Here is a 27,298-nt window from a genome sequence, read left to right as displayed (position 1 = left end):
AAAACTCATTAATCTGTTATCACTTTCACCCACCCACAAAAATCCCAGCGGTCTGAAGTCATGGTTTTCTGACACAAACCTAGAAATCTATAGCTTGGACAACAGCTGCAACCAGAATAAAGTTCCAGGATGAAAAAAAATAAATGCTTCATTTAATTACACGGGTAGGCCAGAATTATTCAAGACGGGGATCTCACAGTAAAACAAAGCTGCCTCTGAAAGCATCTGAATAGTTGTTTGTGGTGCAATCCCGCCGAGTTACCCGATGACTCCTGCAGTGCCTGCTCTCTGCTCTGCGCACCTGAAACACGCCACAGAGGGCCGGGGGTCACAGGATAACCAAATACTCCCTGGGAAGCTTCGCTTGAAAAGCACACCAGGTTTCGAGTGCGGATGGAACAGCTACAAAAACAAGCCTGGTTCACATAACCTCGTCTAGCTATCCTCTCCTCGCCAGCACAGCTCAACCCCAAACACGGGAACGGCGAGGACCCAGCCTGAGAACAACAACGGAGAGCTGGGACGCTGGCAGGCTGTTGTTCAGAGCTCCTTGGTGGTGTGCCTATCTCCATATCTAGCAAGGTTCAATGCCTTCGTCCTGGGAGGCGAGAAGAAACTAAATATAGTAGCAGGAGCCAGCTACCAGCAAACAAACTGGCACGGGATGCAGCTACCTGAGATCCACCCCTCTCGCAGCGGGCCGCTGCAATCCTTTCCCTTGTTTGGGGAGAGCGTGCCCTAACGAGGCACTTCCAGACTTCACTTACGTGGCTAATTGCATACACAAACTGCAGGGTGAAGGTAATGCGAGAACACCACCATACCCCTCTCTCCCCAGGGGATCATCTCTTGCAGACCTTCCCCCTGGCCCTCCCCGAAGACCACTTGCAGACGGGAGGCAGCATCCTCATTCCATGCGGCAGGGCCTCTCACAGCGGCCGCCTCTTAGCAGGGGAGCACAGACACCGTGAGAGCATCTGCAATGTTTTAACCTCTGCCCTCTAAGGAGGACCCAGCAAGGAAAAAAACCTCTAGCTGCCGATGGGCTTTGTTGGTTTGTAGGAGGCTGGGTAGCGTGGTGAGGCTTTTCAATACAGAAAAGGCCTTGGGGAGGGACGCTCACCTCCGGTTCTGAATGGCATCTTTGCCGCTAACAGCCCACGGATATTGTGTTGTCAGCAGCATCCCTGAACACAGAGCCTGATTTCAGCTGGGCTCTGAGATTTGGCTTAAAGGCATGCATGCTTCCAATACAAAAAAAAAAAAAAAAGGAGGTCAAAGAAGCCTCTTTAGAAAAAATAAATAGAGCAATAAAGCATTCCTTCAGATTAGCTTCACAGAGGATAAATCACTGAACAAATACAACCATCTTATCTTGTTGGCAAATGGTAGGTTACAGCGTCCAGCTTTACGGGAAATATGCCGGTTGGTCTGGAAGGCAAACTGACTTCTCATTGTCTAGAAAAATGCTGCTCTTTACTTTTTCACAAGATCTGTTTGTTTTTAAGAGCCATATGATCCCTGAACGGTGCCAAGCGTGCTTTGCTTCCGGCCCCTCAACGCTTCCTTGCGTGCCTTGGGAGTTCCTAGCAACCCCGCAGCAGCAACACGGCCGATCCCATTGCGCCAGGAGGACGACCTGTTTCAAACGAGCTCTCAGCCGCCCTCCGACCATTTCCCAACAGGATGGGCAGCAGTAATTAAGGGGCCCCGCAGAAGAAGCTGCCGAAGCAGCGCTCTCCCAGCACTTGGAGGCAAAGCTTTCCTTAAGCCTGCCATTCCCAGCCTCTGCTTGGCCCTTTTAAAGTCAAGCACTACCACTAAAAGCACCCGGAGGGGAAGGCAGCCTCCGAAGAGCTAATGGCTAGTTACAGAAACATCGCTGGCTGCAGGATACCGCGGCAGCTCTGCCTGTTCGGGATTTTGGCACTGATTTATGACAAGTGTACTTGCGCTTCCATTAGCCGCAGCTCTCTCGGTTGACCCCTCCGCTTCGCGAGGCAGGCTCGACATTAAACTCCCATCAGCTCGCAGTGCCGCTGACCTCATCCCCAAAACGCGCGGCGATGTTTTACATCAGCCCGGGCCAGCGCATTCCATTAATGCTCCCCTGGCTCGGGGAAAAACAGCTGCTCTGTTTACACTGGTAGCAGCACCGAGACCACTTAAGCATCACCTCTGCTCCCCGAGCCCGCGGCGGGAGGAGCGGCCGCGCACGGGCCAGGCCCTGGCCCTCCTGGCCCCCAGCACGCCGAGCTGGCCCCGGGTTACTTGGCAGGGCAGGGGTCGCTCGAAGCGTCGAGGCGGAGGAGAGGAGCTGGGCGGTAGCGAAGAAGGTGGGAGAAGGGCGAGCTTGAGCAAGGAGGATTTGTGCTGACTCCGGCTGAAGATGCACAGGCTGACTGGGGGGAGAAGCGAGGAAGGATTAAAGCACACCAGAAAGGAATTCAGTACTTTAACTCCAGCTGCTTTACGGATTCACGTGTTTAGGTGGAGATTTAATGGACACGGCTGATTAAGGCACGTTAGAGCTCCCACTTTGAGGGTGTCTCTGTGTCACCTCCCCAGAGGCATCCTGGCAGGGTGCTGGGTACCAAACCGACCCTCACGTCCCCACTGCCTGCTTCTGATGCCGGGGGCACCTTCCCACCGCAAGGGAGAGACCCGACCCCTTCTTGAGCACAAAGCACAGCATGTCCAGAACCCTCCCATCCCCAAAACACCCCCCAGCCACCAACTTACCCCCCAGAGCCCACCAGCAGCCCCCACCTTCTTACTGGTGAAGGCCTCAAATACCTCCTCACGTACTTATCAGTGCCACGTGCCGGCCACTCATGACAAGCCTCCAGCAGATCAAGCGGGCGCTGCTACATTTTCCCCAAAGCTTTTGGGCAGCTCAGACCTCCGAAAGGAGGCAAAGCTGTGGCAAAACCCTGGGTGCTTGTTGCTCCCATCGGTCTGGTATCAGACGTGCATTGAATTAACCCCCACGGCTGCTGTTGGGAGCTTTCTGTTCTATTAACCACTGAGCCAGGGCTACAGCTGTTAACAAGCCCGTAAGGGTGCACACAAACGTTCAGGAGCCTTGGAACATTCGACAGCATCTGTCACAAACGGACAGCCGCATACGGGGCCGCTCCGCACGGGTCGTAAGTTTTTATTATACCGAAGGCAGGAACGTGATCTGCTCTGCCCAGCACTGATCACGGCGCTGGTACGTAGCTTTGCTGAGTTTCAGCTTTTTGTCCTGAGCTCTGCAGGGCTCGGACCGTGAGCTCGCACAGCACTTAGCACAGGAGGACCACAAAACCTCTCACTGAGGTCTTAGGCACTAAAGCCACTGTTCAAAACCTCCTGTAAATAAACATGAAATCTACCCCAAAACTACCTTCCTCCCTCGATTTGATTTTAAAACCTTGCAGTGTTTTAAAAATGTCTTTTTTTTTTTAAAGACTGCTAATGAGGGCTGGTTTGATTTGGGTTCTGGCTTTGCAATTCAGTCAACTTAACCCCACTGATGCTGAACGTGATGGCAGGTATTAGGGTGGGAAGAGAAAAAAAATGCCTTGCTCTCCATCTTCTCTAATATCTTCGGGACAAGTGACACAATTTGCAAGAACACTCCTCACCTCCTGCCCAGTGCCCAAGGTGTCAGCAGCTCTCAGATCAGCCAATTTTCCACCACGAAGCTAAAACACTGATGTAAGACAGCATTTTTATCTCATCCTCTTCCAATGAAGGAGTAAAAATTAGTAGACGAGGAAGAGGCTGGCACCGAGTCAGACTGTTCCTTTCCAGGTCCTTAATTCACATGTTAGGGGACAACCATAGCTGGGAATTTCAATCTCTGGAGCAATTAAAGAAAATTAAATTGAGGGAATGAGGCCATATGCACTCAAAGCTTCATTAACCCTGTCACCTTTTAATTAAATACGTGCACATGAAATTTTGGGTAGAGAAAGCATTTGCTTTACTGACAACACTCGATTTTAATGGCAAGTCAGTACTTACCTTTTAAAAAGAATACTGGGGTCGTAAACTTTAGACCTCCTCAGCTCCACAATGGCTTTATTAAAACATGTGGTCGAAATCACTGCCCATCATCAGCTTGTGTTTAGAAGGAGTGTCTGATCCCTAAATACCCAAAGCTCTGTTTTGGGCTCACTTCTAGGTAGCTCCACCAACACCACGGATAAAATACAAGCCAGGATTTAAAAGCCCTACACGTACGATCATCAGTTAGGGAAATAAAGTTGGCTAAGCCACATCAGGACAGACTTTTGAGCCCACCGAGCACAGATTAGAGCAGCCAGCCTCTCTTTTAAATACTGCTCATCCTTACAAAAGGCTCAGGCAGGCGCCGAAGGCGGTGCCCGACCAGGACAGTCTGGAGGATAATCTTTGAAAGGGGATATTGTCAAGTCTGCCCAGCCCCAACACCTTGCTCGCTGTGGGAGAGCTGCCGTCTGACTTTGGAGGGACTCGTGCTGCTCACGTGCAGGCCCCCGGGCTTTGCAGACTGGAGCACGCTGCTGGTTGACCTGGAGGCACAGCAGGGACTGCACAAGTTGCTTTGATGCCTCCCCGTACTCTTCCAAAAGCAGCAGCACCCGCACTCGCCGCACATACGCGGCCATACCGGGCTGCAGCAAGGATGTAAGAAAAGCAGCTTTGCTGCTACTAGCAGCACAGAGAAGGCAGAAATACACAGCCCCTTCCCTCCTCTCCCAGAGTTTGCCACCTTGAGTTAGCCAGGTCCCCCAGGGACAAGCTCGCAGCCTCTCATCACCAGCTCGCCTGTACAGGCTTGGCAAGCAGGCTGACACAAGCCTCCCATCCTGCAAGGGGAATGTCATGGTTCTGGGAAAGATTGGACTTCCTATTTTTTTATTTTAAAGGATCTTTTAGGGGGGAAAGGGTCTTCATTCTTTTGCCAGCACGCACAAAATGTTGTGTATGTGTTTTATTACTGACGTGGATATTTAGCTGCTTTAACTCTTTCAAAGAAGTGAGCAATGAAAGCATTCACTTAAAGAGATTACTTCCTTTAAGCTGTCACTTACCAGAAGAGCCAACGCGGTTTGCGGTAAGTGCCACTCCCCTTTTCCCTCCTGCCCCTCGCTCAAGGAGCGAGCTAACATGACGGCACAACCGCCCGCAGCAACGCCTCCCGGGGACGCCAGGTTCCTACGGGGATGCTCTGCCAACGGGGGGACAGGGCCCAGCTCCAGCAGCAGGACAGGCAGGGCATTCCTCGTCTTTACAATAGCCCACTATTCGCAGGCTGACGGCTGCACCCCCCAAATAACGCCCTCATCGTGATTTCCCCGCAGCCGTATTCTCTCTCACGGAGCCCGAGAGCTGTTTGCTGCTGTCGGATGCCCTTGGTGCTGCCAAGGACAACCCGAACGCAGCGGGTGTGACGGGCAGGCTCTCGCCGAATGCGAACACAAAGGCGGCCACTGCCGCTTCCTCCGCCTTTGGCACCAAGAGGAGAAGGGGCTCCGCGCTCTACCACCAAGGTGAATTTTGGGATGCTCAAAGCACAATCCACGCAACATTTTACTCACTCCCCTCCTCAGCTGCTGGCAATCACAGGTCCGTTAGGCGCGTGCAAGCTGGTCGTCTCATCGGCGCGCAGGGAGGAGGACGCACGTCTCCATCTCAGACCTGCTCGTGCAGAGTTCTGCCCTGCACTTCTGGTACTGGCGTATCATGACGCCAACATTTCCTGACCCAGTTTCTGTCTTGCTCCTCGCCCCTCTGCTACAAGTAGTAATTAGTAACGGCAGTGTTCCGGCTGGGTAGCGAGAGCCCCGTTAATAATGCAGGAGTAGTAACAGAGAGAGGGCGGAAGGAAAGAGGCTTGAAGGTTAAAAGCAGTACCGGAATGCATTTTGGGGGGCCCCCCCGGGGGGGGGGGGAGGAGGAAGAGAAGAAATGCTGGCCTACTGAGATGATAAACCGTGTTCTTCAAAACGCATCATGCCTTTCAGGTGGAAACGGTGGGTGAGTCAGTCATGCCTAATTAGCAGATATGTAAATGCCAAATGACACACAGAGGAGATTTTTTTTTACTAAACTAGAAGAAAACTTGTTTCACCTTCCCTTTCCCCCTGAAGTTGCTGCCTCGCCACTTTCCGTCCGTGTTTCTCCATTACTCATGTCCCAGAGGTCAATGGTACCCACACCTGACGCACGCAGGTTTGTCTCTCCAGCGGATCTTCTGCAGAGAGCAGCCCGTGCCTGCCCACCTACCGCCAGACGTTTAAGGCTGATTATCATCACACTTCTCACGGTGTACCTTAACCCGTGGCTCTGCTGGAGCTTTTTATTACTTGTACTCTGGACCTACGACAGGGGGCTGGATTTCAGCAGGCAGCCCAGCATCTCCTTGTGCTTCCAAGGCCAGGGATCTCCAGCATAGGTGGCAACCCCCTCAACAGCAACAGCTTCGCCATCCGTAAGGCACACGAGCCTCCCGGTAGCACCAAACCAAGCTGCATCCTCAGCTGGATCACCTGGAAGCTGCCCTCCCCCTGGCCCCCAGATACAGCAGAGAAATAAAGAAAGGAGATTCCGGCTTTGGTGATGATGCCTGAGCTGGTGCTGAACAAAAGCTCTCATTGACCATGGAAGGGCAAGCTGCCCCCTGCGTGCCAGGCAGGCGGCTTGTTTGGGCTGACCGTGGTCCGACGCAGAGCAGCATTCCTTTTCGAAAGGGCTCTGCAGCCTGTGGTTCTCACGAGGATTTGCACCACGCAGCAGCTCGCTTGTAAAGGCCACGCAGCAGAGCTGACCAGTCACGCTCCTTCTCTCCCAGCGGTTGGCATTTTCCGTGTCCTAAACGGTGCCAGGCCTCTCACATGAAGCAGAACACGTGCTCCTTCCATTAGCCAAGGCTGGACTTGCATCGCTGTCATCTCCCCTTTGCATCATATATTGCAAATACACCAACTTAGCAGTTATTATTTAACTTCAGCGCGCACAGCTCCCTCGGCCAGGTTAAGAGAACTAATCCAAAGTCCTCCAGCGTTACCAGCTCAAACAGCTACTCGGGAGGGATAAAAGGCCAGTTAGGGTGATTGAAAGCTCATGAAAGGGTGGCAAAGAAGGAAAAGCCTGGAAAAATCACCTTCAGGATTGCGTAGCTTTTTGAAAGACACCATTCAAGTATCGCTTCCTCCGCACGGAGGAAGTGAGAAGAGCAGGAGGTTCTCCAACACAGTTTCCCCTCCACAACAATGATAGAGAAGGACGAGTGTTGTTTCTTCTTTTAAAAAAAAAAAAAAAAAAAGGAAAGCAGGCCAGCCCCAAGCACGCTGTGACCAAATTAGGCAACGAACTCAACTGACAGCCTCCCAAATGGACATCGTCTGCGGCAGCCTTGTGTTAGCCCAGGAAGTCTGACGACTGTGTCAGCCGCTGCAATCTGTTTACGTGCAAACAGAAAGGAGAAGCAAAACACCTCCCTGCGCTGCGTACCCCGCGTTGAGCCATCCCGGTGCGCTGGCCCAAAGGCAGAGGCAGCTCCCCTGACACAGTGCTAGCCAAAACCCTCGCCGCTGACTCACGCCCTCCAAAGCTGGCCGTGCGCTGGGAGCGGGGAGGTGCACGACGAGGTGTGTGCAGCAGCAGCCTTTTTTGCTGCTGTGGGTTTTTGGTTTTTTTTCTTAGTTTTAAGTGGTGAGCTGTGGCAGATGAAGCTGAGGTTAGAGATCAGTGATTACTATGAGAGGAATGTGAGGGGGAGGAAAGAGAAGGAAGATGGAGCTTCTTGAGTAAGGTCAGAACAATGTTTTTCAATTGGCTTGGGAACAGCCTTTTTCCATCCCCTCCAAGCTCCGTTTCCACCGCAGCAGCAAAACGTTAGCCCTGCTCAGATGCCCTGCGAATACAAGTAGCACTTGGCAGTTTTAACCTTAAATTCTCCCTGGTTTTGTATTTAGTCCTGTGGGGGGTACCCGGACTGAGCTCCCACCGCATTCCCAGGGAGCTCAGCACCATCGTTACCTGCTGTGGGGACAGGCCCGAGCCGCAGAGGCCGGGTTACTTCACTGTTTAAAAACCAACCCGAGCAATCTGAGCGCTCTGGTCCAGGCAGAGGTTTAGGTTTTCTCCCCGGTGTTCGAGCGACCGTGTTCAGTTACTCCCCTCTCTCGTTTCCCGCGCGATACGGACTAACAACACTGCTCCCTTTCTCTTTCACGTAAGCCTAGGAGGAAAAGGCAAGGTTTGAAGAAAACCTCAGACTGCCGAGGGACCCTGGGCCTGCCTCTGCTCTATCCAGCACAACGCCAGCCTTCAGGGTGCTGGCAGCCCCAGCGGGGTGGCGATGGGACGGCTCCAGGGAGTGCCACCCTCAAGGCACCACCTGCCCTGCGGGCTCTTACCTGACTCCCCTTGGAGCCCATCAACCGACCTCCAAGGACACTGTCACCTTGCCTGCACTGACCACCACAGCTCTCTCGGCTGTTTTTCACCTAAATGTTGGCAGCCTGGGCCCTCGGAGAGAGGGAGAGGTGACTGCCGGGTGCTGGTCACACAGCTGAAGCCAAAGTTTCCGTCCTGCAAGAAGTGTCCAGCCTCTTACCTCTGAAATTTTCCTTGGCAAAGGACAGAGCTACGAAGGGAGGGCAGCTCTACCTCTCATGGACCTGGCGGAGAGGTACTCACTGGTCGGTGACCAGGAGAAGAATTGCCTATTCACCGAGTGGATATTGCTATATAAGGCAGAAAGCAAGGACAGGAGTAAGCTTTGTTGCTTGAAATTGCACTGACTTACAGGGTCTATTTTTAAAGAGACTGGTTTGAGTTCTTGCTTTCAGCAAGTCTCTTTTCTCCTTTCAGAGCCAGATACCCCATTTAAACTGACCTCTTTCCTCAGGTCTGTTTCCAAGCTGGGCTTCACCCTGTCCTCCTCCGTCAGACTCATTTATCAAACAAAGCATTTCCACGTACCGCTGCAGAAACGGACTTGACCTTGCGCAGCAGCACCTGAGCTCCCACTGATGGAGCCTCTCCACCCCACCACGGCCAAGAATCCAGCCTGCTGCTACCCTCCTTCCAGGTGAGGAATTGTCCCGACACCTACAGCCTGTTCCTACGTGCCCCAAGCAGGGGTGGCAGGCATACACACAAGGCAAGGAGCGATGTCAAGCTGATTATTACAGCATTCAGGAGCAAGCCATCAACGGCTCGGTCAATTTTTGTAGCTGCTCCTGGCCCAGGCCAAGCAAACACCAAAAAGCAAGCTATGGGAGCTGCCCCGGGTGGCGAGGGGGACAATTCACTCCTGGTGAATTTCTCCTGGGGGCTCCCTTTCGGCCAGGGAGCAAGCTGCCAGCACAGCAAGCAGGCATGCACCCGGGGAGCAAGGAGAGCCCTTGGCACGTGGCTTTCCCCTGTAGCTCCCCTAAAAGGTAAGTAAAACACCCGGCACAAGGCCTGGGATGAGGAGATCTCCCGACTCTCAGCACTCCCCATGCAACTTTGACCCCACACGTCCCACGGGGACGAGCACGTGGGGTAGCACGCGCACGCTCTTCCTGCTCGGGACTGTACTTTTAAGGCTTTGCTGCAGCAGGAGCAGCCCTCCTGTTATCTGTCTTCCTTTAGGACTTGGCAATAAAGCGTAATGGGGTGTTATCTGCCGCTCACAATCACCTCGACCCCACCTTCGGCCTCGGTCCCTCCCTCCCGCCCATCCCTTTGGGAAGAGGCAGGGAAACGGAGCGGCGCTCCTGCCGCAGCGCTGCGGGCGATAGCATCGCCGCTCGCCCTGCTCGCCGGCTGCGGCGCGGAGCCCCGCCGCTGCAGAGGAGTTTCAGTGGCCTTTTATGGAAGAAAAATGAATCGCCTGCCCAGCCACGAGCGCCTCAGCGCCGAGATGACAGACGGAAACTTGCCATTTGTTGTGGTTTTGGCAGTGAGAGAGGGGAGTGCGTTCCCATGCGTTTAAAAGGGGCGCAGCGAAGGCACCGGGCTGGAGGAGAAAGCTCGGAGCTCCGGAGCAGCGGATTTCTTCGTGCAGGGCTGAGGAGGAAGATGGCAGGGACCTGCAAAGACAGCTTAGACCCTTCTGCTGGGCGAGATAAGGGGGTGACAGGCTTCCAGGCAACAGCAGACAGGCACCAGTGCTCCATTCCCTAGCCCCAGCAGTAAGATGAGTGGCAACACCACATTTCTCTTTCCTCCTCATCCCAACTAATTCTGGGAAACCACACACACAGACACAGGAGGATGGGAACTCAAACATGGGAGCTGGGCCTCGAGGTCACTGCCAACAGAAAGAAACGACAGGGGTTTGCCATAAGCAAATGCCCCTGCCGGCTCTGCTCTCGGCTAAAGCTGTGGGGCTAAGCCCTAAGGAACAATGAAACCCAAATAAGCAGGCTCAAGGAAAAGCACACAGAGAACAGCGATAAGAACGTCTGAACAGAGAATGAGACAGGACCACGGGACCTTCAAAGTGTTTGCACTGCTGTCAGGAAGCTGAATGAGACAGCAGACTTCAGCAGCTGGGAAAACATGTTGCAAAACAAGGAGAATTAAGTAATTCTCCATATGCACATCCTACATTTGGGCCAAGCTCAAGTTTCTCCAACCAGAAGGATTTTTTTTTCCCCATGTTGCACACGCACCCAGTGACAGATCGTGATAGTGCCTGAGCCTAAAACCACAGCGTGCTCGGAGCTGGGCAGGGCAGCCCTGGGCAGCAAGAGCCCAGCCTCTGGCACACAAGTAATCGCGCTGTGGTATGTGCCGGATGACATCCTTGGGAGGATGTGTCACCCCCAGCACATCCCCAGCTGCTGGGGATTACACAAACATTCCCCTTGCACCCTATAAAACACTCGTAACCGGATCAGAGGTGGCTGGGGCTGCCTCGTTACCTTCCTCTGAGCGGGGCACAGCTGCGCGCCCCGGTCCCGCACCAGGTACAGAGATCACAGGCCCTGCAGCACGCCCCGTTAGCTGCTCCTACCACTTCCAATCTGCAGTTTCTTCTGCAACCGTTTCTTATTCGGGCAAGCAAGGCCGCTGGCATCAAAGCTGTTGCAAAGCACGCGCCGTGACTTATTAGCAGAGGTTGCGGATGCAGCGTTAGCACCCTGCTAGGAAAAGCCATGTTCAGGCATCGCTCGCTTGGCAGAGCTCTGCACAAGCTTAAACCTGCCTCGCTTCCAACAGAAAATGAAGGGTAAAAGCAGCTGGGTGCATCCTAGCAAGCACCTTGAAATCAATCCTGCAGAATAGCGGCGGCTTCAGAACAAGTCCCCTCGAACACCGTGCCTTAGTCCTGCAAATGAGAAGCACGCACGAGGACTGCTGTGGCCAGAGCCCATCCAGAAGACAAAGAGGCAAGGCACGGAGACTTCATCCACCTGCTCCTTTTTTCCAGCACAGCAGTTCAGACACCCAGCAGGCAAACTCATTCCCTAAACGCAGCCTCTTTAGCAGATGCACCGAGGAGCCCTGAGCACAGGGGTGGCAGCTGCCCGGTCCGAGGGCGATGCGATTTAGCACCACGCAGCCGCACGGAACCGCTCTGCAGCCAGCCAGCACTGAGGCAGACAACTCAAAGGGTCGGAAATCCTAAGGCATGCTAAGGAGTTTTAAGGAAAAGAGCTGAAAATGCAAGTCCCTGCAATGTGGCTGCGGGTTCCAGCCTGGGGATGAGCTGACCGGTGTGGGTCTGGAGCTCTCCTCGCCCGGAGGGACAGCGCTGCTCCATGCATGCATGATTTCCATGGCAACAGCAGCTTTCACCTCCCCATCTCCTGGCTGGCTGAAAGCCCTGCAGTGCTTTGTGCTGAGACTGCAAAGAGGGGAGGCTGTCGTCCCCCCCCCCCCCAAGCCGCATCGCTGCGCCTGGGATAGCAGCGAGCAGCCTGGGAACAAAAGGCTTCCCGAGCAATCCGGGATGTTGGGAGGAGGGAGGCAGAGCAGAAAGAAAGGACTTCCTTTGCTGGTGGGCAGCAGTGCTTCCCTCTGCACGAACAGAGCGCACGCTCGCTTCCTAGGGCTTAAGGAGTCACGGAGCAACATGTGGCTTCCATAGGCCTCCCAGAATCGCTATGTTGGGACGCAGGGAGGAGGAACACCCCAGTAGGGATGAGAAATTCACCTCGCACGGGGCAAGAGGGAGGCTGACCGAGCCGGGCAGCAAACCCGCCCGTGTGCCTGCAGGCTTCCCGGGGACACGCTGCGAGCAGCTGGCTGTAAAGCAAAGCCTCGAAGCTCCAACAGGTCTCGGGGCAGCCTGCTGAGCGAAAGCTGACTCCCTCCCACACCAGCTCCGACTGCAAATACCCAGGGGAACGTGTTCAGGGGGTAGCTGGGCAATGCTCCTCCTTGGCTAGTTAAGCTCTTGCTCCACCCTGCAGTTGGTGATGTTAAGATTCAAGCCCTGGTCACCTCGCTAGGAGCCCAACTCCACGCAACGCAGCTGGAGCCCCGGCAGATGGTGCAGGCTCATCTGCACGCTCTTGGTGCGTTCGGTCGGTCACAGGCAGCCACCAGAGCTCTGCCCATCGCTGGGGTTATGACTTGTCACGCTCTGGTCCCTGCAAGGTGCAAAGGACTGGAACTACAGCGGACCGCAGGTGAGATGCATAGGTGGCATCCTGGGTACGCCTAGAGATGATCTATTGAGCCCAACACACAGCCACAGCCAAAATGAAGGCTTCCAACTGATTTCCATCACTTATTTTACCGTACGTCCATATCAGACCCAAGTATGAATCAACCTCTCTGCAAGATTTGAAGGAAAGTCAGAGTATGAACACGAACCCTCTAAGCAAGACAAAGGAGCCAGGTGATGGAGCACAGAAACGCAGGACCCCCATCTGGTCCTCCTCTCTCCACCCTTTAGGAGCCTCGAGGTTTCGAGACAGGCACATTTTGACCTTTCACTTTCTATACTTCCCCTCGCTTTAGGTTCAGCTGTGCAAGCACAGTCCTCCCAACCAGCGAGGGACTCCTTCCAGGATCAGTCATCACCACCACAGCCTGCCAGAGGCACTGCTAGCAAAGCCAACGCATCCTCTCCAACCTCTGTAGTCTCCCATAGAGGGAAGGCTAATCCAGTCCTTTCCTCCCTCAGGGCAAGAGTTTCCTGAAAGCAAGAGCATTAACTGAAATCCTTCATTCTGGGAAGAGACAAGATAGCAGGGAATAAGAAGCACGGCAGTTGCTGCTGTGAGACACCACCACATCCTGCTGTCCCGGTTCTTCATCCTCGCCTTGTTCAGACTTCTAAGAAGAGCACTGCACTACTCAGCAGATTTTCAGCTAATGAATCAACACAAGCTGTCCAGGAAACCCGAAATCCAGCCCACTGGAATGCTGCAACCCCAGGGAAGGGGGAACAGACAGCACGCTAGGAAGGAAATGAAACAGCAAACCAGAAGGAAAGGAACACATCAGCACTGACCTCTCTTATCAGTTACCGCACCACGTTACACATTTTAGGAAAAGGACTTCAATTCTTTTTGCATACTGAAACAGGAATGTTTTTTTTTGAGCCTGAGTTTTGTTCGGTGGTGCTGACACACGTACATTTCGAAAACAGCTTGGGTTTTGCACAAACAGATTAAGAAAAAACTATTATTTAACACACGAATCAACAGTGCCACCTAGTGACCCGCAGGTCTCCTTGCTCCTGGGGTCTGGATGCCTAGAACTGGATTTCTTTCCCAAATGCTGGAGAGGGATGTTAGCGAAACATATCTGGGTATCAGAGATCTGAAATGGAATTGCGTGTCTATAATATGCTAAATTTTCACTAACGAATGCAAAGTGCACTGCTGGCAACTTCACTTTCTGCAGAAAAAAAAGAATTGGGCTGCCTGTTACAAGGCAAATGGAATCGCTTCTGAGACCCCAAAGCTACAGCAGCTACAAGCATGCTGTTAATGCAGCCGAGAGGAATGCCCGTGATTAGCAGAGATCCCTGCTGGTGGAAGGGAAGCTCTCTCAATACTGCATGAGAATTCATCGCCGTGGCTACAGTTACACAAGATGCCTCGTAGCTCCAGCGCTTAATGCTGATGCTGTGTTGGCCTCAGCTCGCTGGCACCAGATGTGAGCACGGTTCTGCATATATTGAGGAAACTGAGAAAACACATTTCTACATTTTCCCCCAGAACAGAATGTGCAGAAGTAGCAGCAGCAAGTTTTCCCCACTCTGTACCCCGCTCGACCTGGTGATTGTTCCGTTAAGGCTAACAGCAACCTTTGATAGAAGCACAAGTTTTTTCTGCCCTTTGAATGGACTCATTCAAGTAAGTTTTTGTCCCCTCCAACCAAAACTGTATTCAAATGATGGCATAAAACAAAAATGTAAGATGCTAAGGCCAGTACACAGGGTTGTTTCAGGTCTTTCACCAGAAATAATTTTCATTATTTCATTACACAAAGGATTACAATTGGACTTTATGCTCAATCCCCGTTCACCTAAAGAGTTCTGTATATGCATGACAGCTCCCTACGGCTTTTTTAGAAGCTTTTTTAGACAGCATCTTCCAAGTCTGCCACGTGAAAGGGATACTGTTGGCTGTATCAACAGCGCCCTGAAATACGAGTCACCAGCTACACGGTTTTACAGAACATCAACAGATCCAGCAAAATACCCGTATCACTGCCCCATGCAGTCGCTTTAGATCCTCATTCACCTGGTGCTAAGGAAGCACGAGCTGTGTTCCAGCCCTGCTGCCTAACACTCTAGAAGAGACCAAGGGGCAAGCGCCACCCCGTTACCTTTCTGCAGCGGGGATTAGGGCAGCTGAACCGCTTCACATCGCTGTCCAGTAGAGCTGGGAAGTTACAGAACGGACACCTGCAGCCCAAAAGAAGGGGCTATTAATGCATAATGCCAAGCAAATCTCTGCTGAAAGGGGGTTTAGTCAAACAGCTATGTGGTTAAGAAAGATGCCAACCAAACGTCTGCCGCCAGGATGTGCTGACTGCCGTCTTTTTGCTCATTTTTCTTCGATCACTTCCCTGTTTGCAATCAAAATATTATATGCTCAGCACTACTTTAGGCCGTGTAATTTAGAGGATCAGCACAGAGCTAGTAAGCAAGTCTTGGGGGAGACGGCTCTATTGAATTTTAATCTGCTCCTAGTCAAAGGCAGACTAACCTGAATAAAAACAGTCTGAAGCCTGAAACGATAAGGCAGCTCTTTAAAAGCTACCTACCCCACACCTGGTGCATGTTTAGGGTCTGGGGGAACAGTTTTGTATAACAGTAAGCACAGCCCGCGTCTTGCACCGGGCACTTACCTGACAAGCTCATCTGCACAGGCAGCAGCCACCTCCTCCTCCGCTTTCCTCTCGTAGTATTTGCAGAGGATGTTCTCCGGAAGCACCTTCTCCAGCTCACTGGTGGGGAATGAACACGTGCAACTGCCCTCCATGCAGCTGAGCTCTGACTGTGGTTGGAAGAGAGCTCAGTTTCAGTACAATGGTAGCGACAGAACAGGAGTTAGTACCTAGAACACTTACAGGTAAACCAGAGCAGAGCCTTGCTTAGAGATAATAGAGCATAAATCAGGAGATGACGGCCAGAAAACGGGCTTACTACGGTAAGAATGTGGCTAATTAACGAGCACTGGACATGAAGATGCTTGTTGATAGCTGGGATCACAATCCACACGCTCCAAACCCACTGTGACCCCACAGCAGCCTGTTATTTCTGTGCGGCCTCCACTGAGAACCAGCACTCCGTGAACAGCACGTTACATTCCTGTCAATACAGCCATAGAAAAGCTGTCTGGTTTATCTTCACATGAAATATAGATCCCAGAGTATGAAAGTATCCCACAGACTGGTTATCATATCCGAGGCAAAGGAGCATGCACACCTCAGAGCAGTCAATAATTCATTTGTAGCTCAGCTAAGTACCAGGACACTGCTAACTGCTGCTCCCTTACCCTTTGGACCGCCTCCAGTAACTGTGTCCTAGGAACAGCGGCACCTCTAAATGAGGTTGGGGTTAGCAGTACCACTACTAACTAGTAGTACCACTGAGGAACCAGCCCCCAGACTAAGCTGGGATCGCAAGGAAGTTATGAAGGACAAACATTTTTTAGCCATGAAGAGACTGGCTGAGTCAGAGATGAGAACACGATCTCTGCGCAGACTTATCACTGGTTTATTAAGCATTAAATCAAAACCAGATGAGTGTAAGTTGTTATGAACACTGTAAAAGGTTTTTCCTAATAATCCATTAAAAATTGCTAAGTGTGGAGCAGAGAAGACTGAGGTCAGCAAAACCAAAAACCTAGTCAACAAAAAAATCCATTGTGAAGTCGTCGGCTGTTCACTCGATGGTGAGACTGACTTGGTGGATTTGGATTTCAAGGCCATTCCATTCAAATACTTCTTGGGAAGTGCAGTTACATCTGGTTTAAGCAACAAAACTATGCACACAGCAATGCGATCTCCCAACAGCAATTCATCCATTTTCCCCTCATCCAATTGGGAAATTCTTACCTTCCCAGAGCCAAAGACTGCCTCCTGAGCATATTTAATTAGGCACTCCTTGCAGAACAAGTGACCATCTGCACACTGCGTGAGCTCTTCAAACGCAAACTCTCCGTAACAGCAGCGGCACTCTATCATCTGACCATCCTGCAGCCATAAACAGAGGTGTTAGCTACAGCAAAAAGATAAACAAACACAAATCAATACCGAGAGCAACATACCAACACACTCCGCTGCAAATAAAATGCAGCGATGCGGGCACGTACGACAGCGAGCCGTAAACGGTGCCAGCATTATTTAAAAAAGAGCCACAGATGTACATCATTCCAGCAGATATCCTACTCAGTGGTCAAAACCCAGAAAGCAAAACCAGAAACTCAGCTTTAAGTAACTTAATATCTACACATCCTGCTTAACAGATTCCAAAACGCTAGAGAGCGCGGTGTTTAGGTAATTCTTAGCTCGCAGGCATAGAAGCATCTTGGGTTGGGGAAGCTGCAGATCACACGCCATTCACATGGGGAAAACCAAGCTTCAAATCTGTTGCCCTCTAAAGGAATATTTACCCCGCTGCCTGCAGAGACCCTGTCTTGGCCTCTTCACTGCAGGGGTGGAGAAGCTTGCCACCGTTAAGAATAAGCATGCCCACTTCTTCAAAGGTCCAACGTCTTCTCCCAGGTTTGAAGAGAAACAGGCAGCAAGAAAGAAAAAAGTAATCCACAGCTGCTGAGCTGATCTTTACATTTTCTCTTCATTTAAAGGGAAGACTTGTTTTTTTTTATTTTTTATTTTTTGAAGAGTCCTTTCTGCAAATGAGAAAGGCCTTTTCCACTGGCAGAGCTCCAGGAACAGCAAACCTGTTTTAAACAGCCGTAACGGTGGTAGCAAGAGCAAACCTGGTGCTATTCTATTGCAATGTTTGTTGTGGCCAGTAAAGATACAAGCTGACTGAATTCCTACAGATCATTACGTGCATCAATACCGTCTTGCTGCACTCAGCTCTTGTCTACCTTTTCTAAAAGCCAGCTAACACACGCTATGCAGGTTTTGCCCGCTCAGCAAAAGCGGCATAGCGCAAATGCAGCCCTTCAGAAAAGCTCCCTTCCAGAAGGCAGGACAGTCTGAAGTGCAAAACAGCATCTATGCAGAAGCTGAACTCAAGGGACGATGTTATAGATACTGACCTTCTGATACTGCTCCTCATTCATCTGCAGAGCAAGGAGGAAGTCTGCATGCTGCAAAAGAGACGTGCACATGTATTTACAGAACGGATAAAGCAGTTCTCCAGCCTCTGCACCCTTTTACATTACCTCAAGACTTACAAACTTACAACCCACCACAAAGGGCGCGCTGTCTGCTCACATCACTCAGCCCCATCCTTCAATCTATTTATGATTCAGCTAAAGCAGATGGGAGAAGCCAAGGCTGAAGAACAAAGAACCAAATTCTACATTTTGAGGGCCGCTTTTTCAGGTTCCTACGGGCAGAAAAGCGCTTACTCAATGAGCATCTCCAGAGAAAGCCCCAAGGAACATCATGGTTGTTTTTACAAAGGGACACTATCCAACTGCTTAGGAGATGCTGATCTTCTTTAGAAGCTACTTTAGAAAAGGCCTGTAGGTGCAGAGGAGTGAATTTAGTCATCCCTCGGTCTATGAAGGGAAGACAACACGGCAGCAGGTGTTGCTGGGCTCTGCTTTGAAACACGCAGTCCTCAGCAAGGGACAAGTTGTTCTGGAGAGACCAGACTGCCAGCTTCGGCAAGGCAGAGTGAGTGGACAGACTGCCCTGGGCCTGGTCATTATTAGCCACCAACACGTGCTGCAATTACAAGCCCTAAAGCAGCAGAGGAGCCTGCTAACAGTTAGAGGAAAGAAATCATTAATATAGCCTTCATTACTACATAGTTAAAAAAAAAGTCCAGTAAGGTGTTTTATCAGGGGCTATAAATTACCATCAGCAGACACATGGAAGGTTTTCAACAGCAATATTGGCAGCTTTAATATAAGTACATCTGAAACTGCGTGCTTGCCTTTTTTCTTTCAAAAATAAGTCCCCTGGAAAAAGTCGTAAAGGTTAACAGGCAGTAGAGGGGCAAAGGCAGTAAGTTATTCAAAACTTCGTTCAGCATTTGAGTTTCTGTAAGAGGCAAATTTCCACGTTTAGGGCCAAGATCTCCGCAGTAGTTGAAGTTGTTTGCACCACAAAACCAAAGCAGCTCCTCCCACTCACCTCTGCCATCTCTTTAACTTTTTGCTCGTAGAATTCCTGCTCCAGCAGCACTGGTGGAAGAAGCGAGAGCTTGTCATAGGTTCTCCAGTGTCGTCTCTTATTCTCCAGGAAGAACATCCGCTTCTCAATTTTCACATCACCTAAAGCACAGTTACAGGCACCGTATGAAACAGGATGAAGCAGCAAGAAAAAAGCTTAAATCCTTCCTCCTCTGCACACCACCAGCTGCATAACTTCAAGATCTCAGACAGAACTGTACCAAGCAGAGGTACTAATGAAGCACGTCTCCAAAACTGGATACCAGACAGTGACAGAAACATAGCTGTTCTGGGACCATATCCCTTTTCAAGGGCAGTACTTTCTCGTGTACCACGCAGAGCCCAATACACACTGCTTGTTATTTACCTTGCTCAAATTTGAAATCTATGTATGAATACTGATTCATTTCTTTTCTTCTTTTTCGTTTCCCACTGGTTTCCGGAGACAGCTCCTGCCATTTTTTGATGGCATCTGAAAAGGCCTTAAGAAAAAAAAAAACAAAAACATGCAGACTTAAACCCCTTCTGTTCTTTGGAAGAAAGCAGAAGCACATACTTCACATCGTCACACTGCACAAACACACACAGGTCTGATCTAAAACAGGAAAGCCAAGCACCCCATAGAGGCACGAATACCTCTTCCCTTTGTCCACCAATCACTCCATAAAAACGAGACTGTCACCACGCAGAGCTGAATGATGCTTCACAACACCTCAGCTATTAACTCTAATGCAGCTGGTGTCCACTCTGACGCAACAGAGCTGGTATTTTTCCATTTTTTTAAATTTTAAATGAAGCTTCTTTTTGGAAGGTCTAGAGCTAGAATCTGATTTAGTTCAATTCTATCAATCAAACAAAGAGGAACGGTGTTTTTGGGTTAGTTAAGCCCCAGAACAGTGGAGGGAGAAGCTCGAGCAAGAGAAGCATATCAGAAGAGTAGCTCCAAGTCAAAAGCTTGAAGCCACATTCATATTTAGTTTGTTGATGCTTAAGAACAAGTTCCTTTGCAGCTCCATTACAGTGAAACTTTTATGAGCAATATATGATTCATTTCACACATCATAATTAAACAGGACAGTGAGACTTGGGTTTCTCTTTAATTACATGCAGTCAGTTAAAAACTAATGGCAGCAGTTAAATGTTTTAAGACTTAGTTAAATGTCTTGGCTTCATTGGCAATTATAACCCCACTTCAGCAAAGTACAGGAACACTTCTGAGTTCAACGCATCACCTATCATCAAGCAGCTAGTGCTTCCTCAATTCTCCTGTTACAGAAAAATAAAAACCTCCCGCAGCATTCTGTCTGGCCAACGAATTTCACAAGTCTCTACTAAATCAACAAACACTTCTTGAAAGGAAAAGGAAATCATAAGGACAAAATGCAACTACACACACACAAGCAGATGGCACAGTGACTTCACACTGCTCTCCACAGATATGGGAGGTAACCCCGGGAAAGAAAAGAGACTTGAAGAGGAGAACCTTTCGTGTGATTGCATAGTGTCCCTTGAGTTCGTGTAGTGCCCACTTAATGTCTTGGCTGCTCAACATTTTGAAGTCTGCCATAAGGAGGTCAGCTGCCTGAATAAAGCACCGCTGATCAAGCGGGGCAAGCTTGGAGAAGTCGAAGTAGTCCACTTTAGGAACCTAAGAAGAAAATGCAAAAGAGAAGGTAGTCCACACACAGCCATCTCTACATACTCAAAGCAGTTCAAGTGAGAAAAAAATAAAGGTGAAGGGGCTTTAAAATAAATTAATAAAATCAAGTAACTGTATGGAGCGCCACAGTTAAGAGATTAAAAATCAATGCCTAAATGTCACGCAAGGTAGACCTGAGGGCCAAATCTACTTCATGCGACAGAATGACCAAGGAATTCTTACAGCAGTCACCAAAAGGAACACTGCAGACAGCAGGTGGCTGATGGGCAGGAAAGCCAGGGGGTCTCACTGAAGGCAGAGGAGCAGACAAGAGGCAGCCACACAACACCAACACCTCTGCGGGATTTTGCAAGCAACTACCTATTGTTATTTAACACTATCTTAATTGCACCTAGAGGCCTCCTAACAAAGCATGGCTCCGTCAGGCACTCTGCAAGTCCGCACTAATAGACCTGTACATCCCACGATGACTTCAAATTGGACAGATTTGATGGGAAGCATGCTGTAGATCAGGTCACTTGCCTTTGTCTCGTCTTGGCTTGCAAGCAGGCTGCTGCTGGGATTTAAAACCACTCTGCCTTCCTTCTTTGGGTAATCTGGATTTTCCAGAAGAAAGTTACAAAGTCTGAAAAGATAAATACAGTTACTTCAGCTTCTGGGAGCTCAGGCTCATTCCTCACTTGTCAAACTTTTAGCATCCTCTAATTAAAAGGCTGGGCAGGCAAGTCACAGCTTGCCCTGCAGGAACCAAGAGAGGTCTCAGACTAGAGCGAATGGAAAATAAATGACTGAGAATTTAGAATGACGAGCTGTGTGACTGCAGAAGGAAAAGCAAACAGACTTCTTTCAACAATTACGTTTACATAAGAGGAGCTTGTACGGGTGAGCCACTAACCAACCCAAATCTCTCCATGCCAGGAGGGAACAACCGAGCTTCCTTCCCACTCACATCCACGGCTAAAACCACGTAAGGTGATACTTCCTCAGACCACCTCTCACCTTTCACAACTAAGCACCAAGGTGTGCTAACATTCTGCTACTGGAATTACCGTTGTGGGGACTACGCAAGCGGGAACAATCACAGCAGAGCAGCATTAATCGTAACAGCCGACATCTACTGTGGCTAACACAAAACCAGCTCCGGGAAGACAAGCACACAAACCCCTATCAAAACCGTGACAGGTTGATGCCTTCCTGGTCAGAAGATTACTGCTTCAAACTTGAATCCGAGCCTCCAGTCTTTATCAACTTTCACACTGCAGCAGAAGCAGAAACATGTTTAACGCTGTTTACTTAAGATGTGTACTCTGCACATGGGTTTCATTGTAATAAAGCTTGAAATCATGCTGCCATTGTCCAAGTCCTGCTGAAAACTGTTCTAGGGGGAAAAGCATTAGGAAAAAAAATCACTAAAAACACTTGGAAAATTACATGCTAGGCTAAATGCAGCACGCCTGAGGTCCTATTGCAAACAGTCCTAACTTTGTCAGGTAAATGTAGCTCAGCTGAGCGTTTCAGCTTCGAGAAGACTGCAGCAAGTAGTTTCAGAGCACCCCACAAATACCTCTGAGGCCCTTTTGAAGGGGAAGCTTGCTGTAGGCGATCTGAACCCGCCTTTCACGGCTTATTCTCAGCTGTCACCGACCAGCTGTGCTCGACGGGGTCGTGTAACAGAAGCTGTTCCTCAGTTTCCCCAGCTATAGAATAACGTCCTCCTGAAAGAAGCTTGAGGAGCAATTAACATTTGTGAAACTTTTTCAGTGAGAAGGTGCTAGGTTGCAGCAAAGACATAATTGCTGCTAATTTACATTCCTGATGTCAGAAATCAGTCCCTAATTAAGAAATCTGAACTGGCTTGCAGCATTAACCCGCTATCAAGGCGTGATTACTTTAGCCCTGCTTTCACATTCAAAGCAGAGGCATTTCTTTTTGTTTAATCAGGTATTGCCATCCTGAGCCAGAAGCTTTTGACCGAGCGTGAATGCTTCTGCACACAAAAGCTGAATAGGCGATACCCTGCTAAGAGGGGCTCTCACATCTTATCTTTCGCATGGGTTGAAAGTTTTAAGACTATCATTTTGGAAAACAACAAAATATCTCTGGCGCCGAGCATTTAATGGCTCCCCCTTCGGTCAGGACCAGCTGTTCTAACCCGACAAAACGGCCACTTCAAGGAGCTCCGAGCACCGCGGCTCAAACGCGAGGGTTTCAGCCGTGGCACAGCCAGAGCACATCTGAACCGTTCTGCACGCCGCCACCTCAATGCCGGGGATTTTTGGAGACGTTAACCTTCGGTGTCTGACAATTAGTTAAGTGGGTCCCAGCACGCAACGCACGCACACTTGTGGCACTGTTCATTAATATCCGCACCACAGGACACAGAGGCAGTTAAAAGCCTCATCCCTGCCCGAACCCAGCCACCCTCAGTTATTATATTTCAAGCCTGATTCAGCTTGACACACCGTGGAGATCAAAGCGACCCCGGCAGCCTGCCTGCCCAGTGCTCTGACCCGTCTGCGCTAATACAAAAGCTGCAGTGACAATTCACAAGGTAGTTTGGTTAAAGGAATAAAAATATGGAGGAGAAATCTTTATCATCCAGTAAGTCCGTAACGCACCGCTGAGCAGGCACTGTAGACGGCCTACGGGGAAGCCTGTAAGCACCTTTTCATCTCCCTGCCTCTGTGGCACACAATAGGAGAGAAGAGATTTCGGGAGCAGAAAGGGAAGGAACGCATTAAGACTTTTAGAAGCTGCTACTGGGATTTACTTCTACCGGGCTTCACTAAGTCCCTGCAGGACACAACAACGAGGCTTTCACACAGTCCGTGTGAGGGTGCTGCTGCTAGACACAGCTGCAACGGCCCGATCACCCCGAGGAACGGGCTGCTGCCCTACTGACCATCCTCATTTCCAACATAACCAACTGCTCAGAGGCACAGGTACGCAGGGCAGGCACCTGAAAGCTCCTCTCACGCTGAACACGTCACTGCTGCAGGGAAAGCACTTTGGGGAGATGAGGACGGTTCTAACTAGATCATTTTCCAACCAATAAGCCCTGAAGGCACAACTTCACGACACAGGCAGAGGTAGTAGAATAGGAAATCTAAGGGTGATCCCACCTATTATTTTATTTATTAGGCTTAGTTCCTTGCCAGTTACCTTATTTATGCTCCAATAAGTAACCGCAAGCCTCACAGGCTTGAATACTGCTTAATTAGTGCCTTAGTTAACTGGGGGGGCACGGGATTCATACGAGATAAAATGAAACCTCTGGCAAGCAACACCTATTCCTCATTCTTGTATCCCATAAGAACTAGTTCCAACGTGTTTGAGATGGTGACAGCTGCAGAGAGAAAGAGAGAGGGGGGCCACCCAGCGTCAGACCCAAGTCAGATGTAATTTACGTCAAGCCACTCTCCCCTCAGTGCTGGCTGGTGCCAACACACACCATCTTCCACTCTTCAGCTGCGCAAGCTTTACCCAAAAGGGGAGGGTGATGATGCAACTTATCAACAAAGGTTAATGACTTTTTTATTCTTCTGATTCTAAAGTGAACGCCCAAAGATAGCAAATGTGGTTCTTGACACTACGGAATCCGTGAGCTGCTAGTACAACTGGGAAAGCAACAGTACCCAGGATGATTTCCCATTGCTTTTACTTCCCTTCTTGGCTCAGATTTCTGCTCAACTTGACCAACTGTGTCCATCAGAAGACATCTATAGCCAATCCTGCTAGCCCTTAACGGCGTTTGTTTTATCTGCAGAAGGTGATTTGAGAGGACCTCAAACAGCACCACTGCCATTCAGTCAGGTAAAGGGGATAAAAATCAGCGTCATGACATCGAATGAGCAAGTCCAAAACAGTGTCAGTTTCACCCCGAAATGGGCAGGAAGAGGTGGGAAATTGTTTTCCGCAATTCAAAATTCACCAATTCACCTTGAATTACGTTTTACAGAAGCCACCTCAAGGCCTACCCTTGACGTTAGTCTTTAACAAGCCTAGCACCACTTGAGAGGAAACGATATGTAAGAGTTTTAAATAATCAAATAACTACTAACGGAGAATTTGCAAGTTATCTTAAAGGCAGAGAAGCTACACCACGATGTCAGAAAGAGAATTTCTATTACAACAGGAGGAAAACAAAAAAAAAACAAACCATCCAGGCTCTTTGGCACTGCCGGCATAGTGCTGACTCCCAGCCTGGGTACGCCCAACAGCGCTATAAGCAGGAAGGAAAACGGAAGCGTGACCGCAGCCAGCCTGTTTCATGGTACACTCTGGTTCTTAGCTTTGTACTCACACATTTAAGTCATAGCAGTTCTTGACGTTGATCAACTCTTCGATATATTCCTTCTTCACATCTGGGAACCTTGCTTCCTGCAGTAGGAATAGATGAAGGTTATACAGGCGTTAGAGGAGCGGTGTTGTACAACCCAGCAACAGCACCAAAGACAGAAAGATACAGGTAATTATCTAACGTGCTCCCGAGACAGGGGCTCAAATGGGTTTTAAGAGACACTTTCTACCCATCCGGCCTGGATACTGCAAGTCGCTGGCTTTCCTTGCTCCACAGGATGAACACCAACAAGAAAAATAGGGGCAGTGATACGAGTAGTCACGAGCAGGTGGCCTAACAAGTGATTCAGGGTGGAAAGAGGAGAGGCGCACAGGATCTACACCACAAGCAAAACCAATATTTACCTTTAGATGGAAGATTAAGGACTTCCAGGTTGTGGGCTGAAATACAACATTCCAGAGCAAGAGGGGGGAAAAAGCCACGCTGCATACACCCACTCAAAGCACCCAGACACACTAGCGATGAGATCAGAGAAGGCAAGAGACTTTTACTTGCATTTCTGGGAAAACGCTACCACCATTAGCCACACTGCCAAGAGCACCCTTCACTGCTCTCCCTCCCTGGGTTTTCATACAGGTGTTGGAATTGGTCGTACCATGTAGTGTTTTGTTCTGCAAGACAGAGCTGGTCAAACAACCCTGACAACGTAGGGGTAAGTGCTTGCTTTAACAGGTGGACAAGTCAGTGACCAACAAGGTTTTACTCTGAAAGAAGTTAACTTGGTTGAAGTGCTACTTGGAGAGTAACAACGGTATTTTCTCAACCTATTTTTTCCAAATAGAATCAGATATGGGACAGGGAGGGAGAACGCGGCAGGGGGAAGAGAGGATTGGTTCAGATACAGTAAGATGCATCTGTCTGAAAAATTCATCTGAAAATAACACATTGAAGGCAGACAAGCCCTGGGAACACTTACTGTCTCTCTGACGAGCAGCGCGGTGAGGTCTTGGTCCTGCCCAGCAGCCCCCTGTTCTGGCACATCGCTAGAACCGAGTTCGTGCGAGCCCTGTGCCGGGAAGGCTGGGCCTGGCTGCTCGTTGTCTATTGCTGCCTGCTGCCCCCTCGTTTCTTCCGGGGGGTGTGCTGGCTGGGGCGAAGTGGGACCGGGAATCCCATCCTGCTGCGGCTCAGGTCTGGGGAAAGCAGGCCCAGGAGCCTCCTCGCCATACGCCCTCGAAGATCCTGAGTCTGCTTCAGGCTGCCCTTGCGGAGGAGCACAGCCAGTTACGACGGCAGGTGGCTCCCCTTCTGAGGGCTGGAAGCGATCCGGCCGGCTGTTCTCCTGGAGCTCCTGCTCCATACTGGGTGCAGCAACTGTTCCTTCAACGTTTTGCGAGAGCTCTGGCCTCAAGTCCTCTCCTTGCCAGCCCCGGGCTTCCACCTTTTCCTCCTGTTGCGGTGGCAAGTCCGCTTTCTCCAGGCTAACGATTTCCTTGTCAACGACAACCTGCGAACTCATCTTCACTGCCGGAAGCAAACTTGGGCCAGGCTCCAGGTTACTCGTAAGTTCAAACCTGGGGCCGTTCTGTTCAGACGGCCCGGGCTGCTGCAAGGCAAAGTTCACATTCTCATCCCTGCTTGGCCCAGCGCTGCTCTCCACCACGTAATCGTAGCGGTCCTTCTGGCAGAGCAGAGCCGACATCTCATCCTGCAGATACGCGCCCCTCAAGGGCCCTACAGCGCTTTGGGATCCTCCTTCTCCCACGGTGTTTGCACCCTGCCATTGAGCAGCAGGTCTGATGACATTGGGACGCACAAGCTGCTGATGCTTTGGGGTCTAAAAAGAAGACAGACAAGAATAAGTAGGAGTTTTCTACTCCTCACAGTCCTTCCTCCAGATGGTCTTTTGCACCTAATCAGATTTCTGATGGGAAGGAGATGAGAAATCCATTTTAGCAAGGAACACAAGGCATCAAACTGCAACCCAGATACCTTTGTAACACCATCCCTTAGTCTGTCCCCAAGTGCCCAGAGTACATTTGTGATGAGAGAACATTTGGCAGAGCTGGGGATGCACGGGACGTTCACGCTGGAATAATTCCCAGAGCTCACCTCGATCTCCATTACACTCCCAAGTGAGAGAGTCTGGAAATCAGGAGCTAACTGAGGGCATACCAGCATCTCAGCAAATTCGTTCATTTTCACCAGAAGCCAGAACCAAAGCTCAAAATGTGAAGCTCTGGCCTCGCTCCTGCCTCTGGCAAGCTAAGACTAGTGAAAATACAAGTCAAGTGTGAATACTCTCCGATACCGCTTTCAAGTAAGAAACAGAAAAGTCATCTGCACAACCCATTTTCTCAATAGCTCCGGTTACTTTAAGAGCAAGTAGAATATTCTTAACATGGCTTAAGTATGAAATTAGACAAAGTAATAAGGTTGAGCTAATGCCTTTGGCCCTCCTCTGTGTGACTGCCCACACCAGCGGAAATAGATTTACCAGGTAGGCTGGCTTTGTAAGACTACAAAAATTTAGGGGCCTGCAACAGCGTTCTGAATACCAGAACAGGGCTCCTGGAG

At 50.1% G+C, this 27,298-nt stretch overlaps 1 protein-coding gene across 1 annotated transcript in view; it reads right to left on the bottom strand.

Moving 5' to 3' along the window:
* RNF216 (ring finger protein 216) overlaps positions 1–27,298 on the bottom strand; it is a 73,144-nt gene that overhangs the window by 31,287 nt on the left and 14,559 nt on the right. Inside the window, exons 4-13 of the mRNA XM_035339545.1 lie at positions 25,698–26,558; positions 24,725–24,801; positions 20,944–21,046; positions 20,245–20,409; positions 19,129–19,243; positions 18,724–18,863; positions 17,676–17,726; positions 16,501–16,638; positions 15,289–15,437; positions 14,764–14,842 (exon numbers count right to left, since the gene is read on the bottom strand). Of these exons, the coding sequence (XP_035195436.1) occupies positions 14,764–14,842; positions 15,289–15,437; positions 16,501–16,638; positions 17,676–17,726; positions 18,724–18,863; positions 19,129–19,243; positions 20,245–20,409; positions 20,944–21,046; positions 24,725–24,801; positions 25,698–26,558 (1,878 nt within the window). The remainder of the gene's footprint in view (positions 1–14,763; positions 14,843–15,288; positions 15,438–16,500; positions 16,639–17,675; positions 17,727–18,723; positions 18,864–19,128; positions 19,244–20,244; positions 20,410–20,943; positions 21,047–24,724; positions 24,802–25,697; positions 26,559–27,298) is intronic.

The sequence above is a fragment of the Oxyura jamaicensis genome, chromosome 14 (genome assembly GCF_011077185.1).
Source record: "Oxyura jamaicensis isolate SHBP4307 breed ruddy duck chromosome 14, BPBGC_Ojam_1.0, whole genome shotgun sequence".
Classification (NCBI taxonomy): Eukaryota; Metazoa; Chordata; class Aves; order Anseriformes; family Anatidae; genus Oxyura; species Oxyura jamaicensis.
Note: the sequence above shows the minus strand (reverse complement) of the source record. Positions and strands in the feature narration are given on the sequence as shown.